Below are 9,287 nucleotides of genomic sequence, written 5' to 3' on the forward strand. Positions count from 1 at the left end.
ATGAAAGAAACTCACTGCAAATATTATGGCTAAATAATGGTTCCTAATTCAAGATTAATTTTTAAGCAAGTGACAATTTACAAGATCAATTCTTTAATATCTTTGTAGGTAGGATATTTTTTCTTTCTTTTCTTTTCTTTTTTTGGCCATACCCATGGCATGCAGAAGTTCCTGAGCCAAGGATCGAACCTGAGCCACAGCAGTGACAACACTGAGTCTTTAACTGCTAGGCCACCAGGGAACTCCTATTTTCCATTTAAAAAATTTTTATTGAATTATAGTCAATTTACATAAAATACTTTTTTCGATGTGTCACTCAAGTATTATTCCTTGCTTCTTAGTTGAAAATGGGGTGCTAAGATTGAGAATTATTTGAATTTCAAGTCCTTACTTTGTAGGATTTTCCCAACAGGGTCCTCTTTCTGAAGGTGCTATCTCAGAGTAGTAGCAGTTGCTAATAAAACCTGACAAGTCTCAGCGGTGTATTGAATGGAGGCATGAAGAGTCAAAATAATGCAAAAGCTACAATCTAGGTTAAAAGTTCCAGGAGTTCCTGCTGTGGTGCAGCCAGTTAAGAATCCAGTGTGGTCTCTGCAGTGGCTCAGGTTGCTGCTAAGGCATGAGTTTGATCCCCTACCCGGTGCAGTGGGTTAAGGGTATGGCATTGCTGCAGCTGGGGCATCAGTCGCACCCATGGCTCGGATTCCATCCCTGGCTCGGGAACTTCCATATGCCTCCCATGTGGCCAAAAAAAAAAAAAAAAAAAAGCCTTCTACAAGAGTGCTGCATTGCATTAGGCATATTTTTAACATAGGCCATGTTCAGAAGAGAAATTAATCCAGTTGAAAATAAGAAACATTAAAATCTTTACAATAAGACTTTTTACACTGGGAAAAAATGAAGATGCCATAAATCACAACTGTAACGCTGACATTACTAAACTAGTATATAGTATCTAATAAATGCTATTCCTATACAATTTTGAATTTATAATATCACTAAGTCAACTTTTATTAAAGAAATAATTTTTCAACTTATTATGAGACTAAAAAGGAAGAAGGAGCATCACCTTATATAAGATTTTTATTTGAGTATTCTATAAAATTATAATCACATTTAATATTGTTGGGAAGAAAGTATCACTCGATGTCATTTGGTAATTTTCCTGAATGTTTATGAGCCAGGAGTATTCTTTACAAGAATATGTAAAGCATTGCTCCAGTTGTCTGTTTTACTCCTCTTTAAAAATTCTACATATGTTTCTAAATCAAAGCTTTATGGAATTTATTTTAGTATAAACATACAGGTACTGAGGTTTTTTGGTTTTTGTTTTTCATCCTGAATTCTGAAAATCCACTGAATTAAAATCAGATATTCATCTTGGGATTCCGCCAAGGATTTCCTCATCTTAGCCATTGCTCTTGGCCAGAACTAGAGTTCTGGCCCACATCTACCCAGGAAAACCACAGTCCATGACTGTCCGATCTGGGGGGAATGAAATGCATGGTCTGGAATTTTCAGGGAGAAATTACGTTCAATCGCTGGATAACGTGCTCACAGGTGGGCAAGCGAGGCTGTCCTCCTGGTCACTAAGGAGCTCTCCAGCCCCCACAAGGTCAGTTGCCCTACCTCTTCTTCCCCAGGGCCCGTGAGTCACCACTTTGCTTATAAAGATAAGTCCAAGGGTATAGCCACTTTATCTTCCATAGGAACACAAAATGAACACGCTTTTCCATTATGCTCGATTCTGTAATGAAAGCACTAGGAAGTGAGTGTAACATGGGCTCATTCCTTCCGCCTCAGCAGACAGATGGATAGAGACATTCCAGTTGGTTTCCAGTCTTTTGTCTTTGGAGCATTTTTGGCATTTCCTTCAGGAAACTGGGGGTTGTGACCTAAGGTTTCCTGAGTGAGCGTGCTTCTGTTTCCCACAGTTAACCTTACCCAGAAATGGCATCTACTGTATTAGGTGAGGTTTATCTTCATGTCCCAACTGTGTCCTGTGCCTATTCAATGACACTTGAAAGCTCAAATTCTGAAAGTTAACAATAGCCCTGGAGACCCAAACACACCAAAATACTTTGATTTTGTCCCGAATGAAAATGCCATGATATCAAAAGCAGAATTAACTGTTACATCAATTCTGTGCTGCTTGCAAAGTGTCCTTGCTCTGGTTTTACTGTTGGGGAAATTAACGACTAAAGATGGTAAAGCTATCTGAGACTCGGACTCAAAAATTTCAGATAAAAAGCATATGCTATTCAGCCTACGCTCTATAGCTTCTTACTTGACTGATATTGTATAGTTTTATATTGTTCGGCAGGTGGACTGGGAGAAGCCAAGACAATGTCCTAAAAAAAAATTAAGTAATTTAATATAATCTCCCATAGCCACATCTCCTCTTATCTTGTATATTGTTGGAAAGGCAAGAATGTCACCATCTGTGGATGGGTGTGAATTGATCATTGACTGTCATAATTTAACTTAGATTTACAACCACCCTGTTGGATATTATTTCTTCTAAAACTCATGTTTTCAGGTAGAATCATTCTACTTAATTTAGCTTGGCTTGAATGTCATTTAAAACCCAATTACATTCACTTGTCAATGTGGTGTTTAGAACTCCTCGGTGTTAACTCATTGAAGTTTCTCTTCCTGAAAAAGACAGAGTGGTTTCTAAACAAACCACATTTTTTTTCACTCCCTAGTTTACCAAGGTAAAATAATTTAAAGGAGAACAGAAATTTGCCCTTATCTTTGATTCTAAAGAGCCACACAGTCAAATAGAATGTCTTAATAACTATGGTTTAAAAATGCTCTTTACAAAGGATTTTTTTTTAAAAAAATCAGTTTATTAATGTTTAAAAGTTGATAAAGCTATGTGCAAAACGATCCATATTGTCAGAAACCTATTAAATACTATTTCTTTTTTTTTAAAAAAAGACATTTCTTGGTTTAATTGCACTGGAAACCATACTAAAGAGACGCCAATATATTTTTATTCTTCGTGACATTTATACACATCTTCAATTAACTCTTTAACGAACAGCTGCACTGAAAAACGTCTCATGTTCCCTATCAGTTAAAGTAATGCTTTAAGGGCACAAGAGGGTGGTATTTTCTGAAGAAATACACATTCAATGGTGTTAACGCAGGTTAGGAAAGTCCAATAAAATGCTGAAACAAATACATTCAAAAATTATAAAAAGAACTTTTAACACAACCAAAAAATTCCTGTTGGTTGAAATGATTCACACAACACTCTGAAAGAAACATCAACAAAAGTGCCAAAGACATGTTGTATTTGTTACACAAATTCCTTAAGAAATCTCTCTTGGTTTACAGTCACCCTCCAGTCCATTTACCCCCTATTTTGCTTTTTTTGTTTCTGCTATGACACTAAGGATCCTGGCTGATGTCATTTAAACAAACTGAACTTCTTTATGCACATTTCAGCCTGGCGGATATGATACTGTAACACGTTTCACTGCAAAGTTTTTTTTTTTTTCTTTTTTTTTTTTTCCTAAGAAAGTGACAACAACCAGATTCAAGAAAAAAAGAATGCATCCAGCTTACGTGGACGCTTTGGCCCCGGCAGGTGACATCGTTTCACCTCTCCAAACCATCGCCACCAGCGTCTCCTTGCTGGGCACAGCCCACCTGCTACACAAGATCAAGAATGGACCATGCCACGCCCCCAGCTGGGAATCCCAGGTAGTTAACATATAAAGTAAAGAGATGCTGAGGATGGGTGTGAAGGGGGAAGGAGGGTTGGATCTGTAGAGCAACCTAGCAAAGCAGAAGTGCACACGCTCACCTGGGTTGGCAACTAAACTGAGAGAAAACAACTCCTCAAAGCTCCAGACAGAGACGCTTTCACACAGGGTCCTCAGTCTTTGAGGAGGGGCCAGATGAACTCCTCCGGAGCTTGATAATGCTAGACCTTTGGCTCAGTGCAAAATCAAAGCCCCAGGAGAGGGGGTGGGGGCGGAAATAGACTCCAGGGAGGACCTGATCTCCACCCTTCCCAGTGCATTGTTCACAGGAACCAAGTCTACCCACCAACGTCAGGCACCACCAGGCTGTTCTTGCCCCCCTGCCTCCCTCCCTCTGGCTCCTGGCAGCTCCTTCCTGGCAGCCACAGGAGGCACAGAGATTTTTTTTTTTTTTTTTCTTTTCCAAACACTTGGGTGGTTGGCGACCAACGCAAGAACACTCCACACGGGTTGGCAGGTTTCACTTTTAGGAAGAAGAGTTGACGTTTCCAGAAGACATAATGGTCTCTGGGTTGTCCCCATCGTCCTTCTGCGGGTGGGAGGAGTTATCTGACTTACTGCGGCTGAACTCCATGCCAGCGATGATGGGTCGCGTGAATTTGCCGGCGGAGTCTCCACTGGGACACTTGCAGCAGGACATGATCCTGACGAAGGCCCGGCGCATCTCCTTGTTGGACAAAGTGTAAATGATGGGGTTGGTGCCCGAGTTGAGCACAGCCAACACCAGGAAGTACTCCGTTCGGAAGAGGATGTCACAGGTCTTCACCTTGCAGCCCACGTCCAGCAGGAGCAGGATGAAGAGCGGCGCCCAGCAGGCGATGAAGACGCCCAGCACGATAATCACCGTCTTGAGCAGCGCCAGGGACTTCTCGGAGCTGCGGCTGGCCTTGGAAATGTTCTTGCGGAAGGTCAGACGGCGGCTCCGAGTCCTGACCAAGGAGTAGATCCTGCAATACAGGATGACGATGGCGAGCAGGAGCAGAGTAAAGACCGTGGTGCAGAAGAGGATATAGTGCTTGTGGTAGAGCGGTAGCACGGTGGAGCAGCTGGGCAGCGTGCTGATGCAGTTCCAGCCCATGATGGGCAAGCCCCCCAGGATGAGAGAGATGACCCAACAGGCGCTGATGAGCAGAAAGGAGCGGAACCGGTTGCTCCCGTTGTGGAGTTTCATCTTCAGCATGGTGATGTAGCGCTCGATGGCGATGGCGAGGAGGCTGAACACCGAGGCCGACAGGGCCACAAACATACTCCCTTCCCGCAGAAACCACTGGGCGGGAGTTAGCTTGTAGGTGGTGGCTCCAGACAAGAGCAGGTTGGCTATGTAAGCCACCCCTGCCAACAGGTCTGAGAGAGCCAGGTTGCCAATAAAATAGTACATGGGGCGGTGGAACTTCTTGGTTTTCCAAATGGTCAGCAAAACAAAGATATTCTCTAGGATGATAAAGCAGCAGATGAGAATGAACACCACGGAGAGCAGTTTAATGCCATTTTCCTTGTCTGCGCTGACATTCAGCTTTCCCGTGTAGTTGTAATGCCGGACGATGATATCGTAGTTGACATAGTCGGAGACAGAGCTGCGGAGGGCCTTGACCAGCGGGATGCTGGTGGACCCCATGATGCGCGCTGTCCCCAGGAACCCGGGGTGGCGCTTCTCCAGACGAACGCTAGAGGGCGGGGCGGGGTGAGCCTTCCCTTGCAGCCGGGGGTGGCTCGGGGAGAACGATCCAGGCTTTGTGTGTAGCTTTTCCTTGGCTGGAGAGGGCCTCGGAAACTGCAGCCTTAAACAAATCACAAAGAGGAGTCAGGGAAAAAGCTACAGCACACTGGTGTAATTCATTCTAGTGGAGGCATTTCTCCAGTTTTCTTGTTGTTGATTTGTTATAAGGAAACTTGGGGAGAGCACAGGGAGAGGGATTCAAAAAAAAAAAAAAAAAGTCCAATTCTCATTCCTTGAAAAAAAAGAAGAAGATACGAGAGGGAGAAAAAAATTTTTACCCATACTCAAAACTCCGACTGCAAAGAATAACAACTCTTCCTCTGCTCACATTCACTCAAATGGAAATGGGAAAACTGGAGAAGCGAGCTCCGTTTAACTCCCCTCCTACCCCCTCAATCCTACGGCCCCACGCTGCTCCCACTCCCACCAGGTTTCCAGCTGAAAGATTCTCTGAAGCATTCACTTGTTCAGCAGCAGACTCACCACCAGCTTCTAGTCGCCCCTTCCAAGAGACCCAACCACCAGTGTGAGGGCGGAGACGCACACCTCTGCCCTCCACCACCACCCAGCTAAAACCAGCTTCTAATTGCCATGCAAGAAAGTAGACTTGCACGAAAATCCTTTGAGAGCGTAAGCACTTTTTGGTCTCTATTAATAACTCTCTACGAGCAGGTGTGCTTAGGGTCCGAAGGCGCAGCATGGTGTGGGCAGCCAAGCCCGCCCTGGCCTTTGCGATAAACAGGAAAGCTTAGCGCCTCCGTGAAGCAACTGCCTTTCTTTCCACTTTTTTTTTCTTTCTTTTTTTTTTTTTTTCTTGCAAGCCAGTGCAAGAAAATATAAAGGTGCAAATAATTCACAAGATATTGCAATAAATCCCAGAAGTTTCGTAGATTCATTGATTGCAAAAGGAGTATTTTTAGTTACTGTGGGTTTAGCCAAAACACACACAGAGAAAGAGAAGTTAAACTACCAATGATAACAATACATGCCACTACATTCCAAATTCCTAGTGCAAAATTACTCTCCAGAAACTCACACAAACAGACGCCTGGCGGTGCATTGCTAAGCTAGCGCGGGCAATTTTATTTACAGCCCTCCCCTCAACACGTTGCCTCCTCTCATAGAACTAGAAAGTGCGGAGGGAATGAAGCACGACACTGATTAGAAGTCTGCCCGCACGTTGTTTAAATGCTTCCAGGTAAAGTAGCAAATGCGATAAACGTGGAGTAATCGAGGTGAGAGCAGTCGCAGCAATTCCTGGACAGCAGAGGCTGCTGGAGCCCAGAAGCCCGGCGTTTCCCACACCTAATTCCACACCCTGCTCATTCTCAGGGCAAGTTTATGCCCTTACCCCTCCTGCCATATTCTTTGTCTATAGGATTTCCCAAAATACGAGCCTTTCCTCCCTCTCCTCCAGCCCACCGCAGCTTCCGCTCTCCCCTAACCCCAGACGGCTCCGCCACGGGGACTTGACCCTTTTCCAAACTTTTAGAGGCACAAGTGCTCCAAAAACAATCCGATCGGAGTTGGGTTCCTTCCTTAGTATTCCAGAGATGCCTGTTTTCAGCATCCAAAGACGAATGTTTTAAAAGTGTTTGTTTTACTTCGTTCCGGTTTAAAAATTTGTTTCAGCCTCGGGAGACGTCCGGCCGCGATGCTTCCCGGTGCGCCCGGGTCGGCGCCGGCCCCGCGCGCACTCCCTACCTGGCTCAGGCGGGACGAAGCTGCGTTCGCGGAGCTTCGGGTCTGGACTGCGCGCTCGGCATCTTGCAGCTGCTGCCCGGGACTGACTGCGCTGCGCTCTCAACTTACTCCCTCCTCAGCCGCACACTCCAATGGCCAGCGCGGCCAGCTGAAGTCGCCGAGCGCCCCGCAGAGGCCGAGTGGCTTCTTTAGGAAGGGACCGGGAGGCGGTGAGTGCCTCAAGCCCTCCCCCCCCCACGTCCTCCGCCCGCGACGGGTGGCCTCCGGATCTCTGCCGCTGAGACTACTGTCCAGGAAAGATCTAGAGCAGAAACACAGACACGCACAGTCAAAAAGAACCCCTCCTCCCCCACAAGCAGCTAAAAGAGGAAAAAAGGGGGGCGGAGCCTCGTGCCCCCTGGACTCTAATGTATAAATCACGGTCCTCGCCCAGCTCGCCGCCACTCCCAGGCGGTGGGGACCGTTCTCTGAGCCTTAGAAAAGAGAAGAGGTGAAGAGCCTTTGGAAACTTTTCAGCAGAAAAGTCTTAGGGAACAGAGGCGTCTGTGGTGCCCCTCGACGCTCCTCCCCCCACCCCACCGCCCCCCGCAGCCCTGGGGGGACCCGAGTCGCGAGATTGTGGCAAGGCGTCCCCGGGACCGCTTCGGGTGCAGACAGAGGAAAGTGGCGCCGCGTCCCCGCCGCGTCCCGGCCGCGCTCTGGGGAGGAGAGGTAGGGGGACGCAAGCAGCCTAGAAGGGACAACGGCCCGGACGGGTTCCTGCACTTCTGCCCACCTCCACCCCTCACCCCTATGTCGCTACTGCCTGGAAACTTGCGGTCTGAGGGGCAGAAAGTGGCTTTCGCGGGGCGCAGAGGGAAATGGGCCAGCGCTGGGCGAGGTGTGAGGTGGGGGTTCCCCTCACTCAGCTGGGCGCAAAATCAGGCCCTGTGTCCCAGATTCTGGCCAGTGGGGAGGCCTTTGAGGAGGTGGGCAGCTGCTGCGGGCCGAGAGATTTCAACAGCCTGGGCAGCTCAGGGGTTTCCGAAGGGAAAGATGCTGCCAGGCCTAGACCAGCCTAGGCCTGCTGCCACCCAGCCCGGGGAGGGGGGGGGGCAGGTGCCCTTCTCTCCCCTTCTACCTGGGAGGGCCCCAAACCTCAGTGCCCACACTAGCTCACTCCCTTCTTTCTCTTGGATGCGACTTCAGAACAGAAGACTGAGGGGCGGCCTTGTCCTCTCTGCCTGGGTGATAAGCGCAGGCACCTCTGCCCTGCCCTCCTGCTGCAAGGACCGTTTCCGTCCAGTTCCCATCCAGTCTGCGGTCTCACCGGCTTCCCATGCCGGCAGATGTGAGCGCAAAACTCCGTCGGGTAGTTTCAATTGACACAGAACAGACACACCCTGTACCTGAATGACTCAGAAGGAGGCTGAAAGAATAAACAACTGGCTTCTGGGATCTTATGACTTTGCAAAGGGGAAAAAAAAAAAAAATCAAATGACAGTTAGTACACACTTGTCCCAAAAGACATCATCAACGGTCTTGCAGCCAGCACACACCCACCGCAAATTTGACAACAGTCTGTGCCGACCGTGTAGAAATTAAAATAACGGTCCTCTAGACTCTAGAAGCAACTCTGGGTCTGAGGCCGTATTTCACTTCAAAGGGAAGATATCCTGTCTACTCAGCACAACATGCTGGATGAAGCTGGCACCCTTCACCCCATCCATTAATTTAAAGGGAAAGGAACTAAAGTAAATTGCACAACCCAGACTGTATCAGACATGTGATAAACTATGGAATTCAACACGACTACTCTGTGAAGCAAGCATTGTTGGCCATTTTGTGGATGAAGGAAAATTCAGACAGTTTAAATCCACAGCTAGTGATTGGCTGAGCTAGGTTCCAAAATGTATGTGTGTACGAATTTACATATTTATTCATTTTGCATTTCAGGGCTGCACCCATGGCATATGGAAGTTCCCAGGCTAGGGGTCGAATTGGAGCTATAGCTGTCACAGAAACTCAGGACCCAGGTTTCAACTGCAACCTACACCGAAGCTCACAGCAACTTCAGATAGTTAACCCACTGAGCAAGGCCAGGGATCAAA

General features: G+C 47.1%; 1 protein-coding gene and 1 long non-coding RNA gene across 2 annotated transcripts; one reads left to right on the forward strand and one right to left on the reverse strand.

The window, feature by feature from the left end:
* S1PR1 (sphingosine-1-phosphate receptor 1) lies at positions 3,404 to 8,496 on the reverse strand. The gene is made up of 2 exons (XM_021090128.1): positions 7,198 to 8,496; positions 3,404 to 5,554 (listed from the first exon to the last, which is right to left on the reverse strand). The coding sequence occupies exon 2, from the start codon at positions 5,389 to 5,391 to the stop codon at positions 4,243 to 4,245; it is 1,149 nt and encodes a 382-aa protein (XP_020945787.1). The 5' UTR covers positions 5,392 to 5,554; positions 7,198 to 8,496; the 3' UTR covers positions 3,404 to 4,242.
* Positions 7,821 to 9,287, forward strand: LOC110260372. The gene is made up of 2 exons (XR_002343565.1): positions 7,821 to 7,908; positions 8,386 to 9,287. It is a non-coding gene; the product is annotated as an uncharacterized LOC110260372 (long non-coding RNA).

Source organism: Sus scrofa, chromosome 4 (assembly GCF_000003025.6).
Source record: "Sus scrofa isolate TJ Tabasco breed Duroc chromosome 4, Sscrofa11.1, whole genome shotgun sequence".
Taxonomy (NCBI): Eukaryota; Metazoa; Chordata; class Mammalia; order Artiodactyla; family Suidae; genus Sus; species Sus scrofa.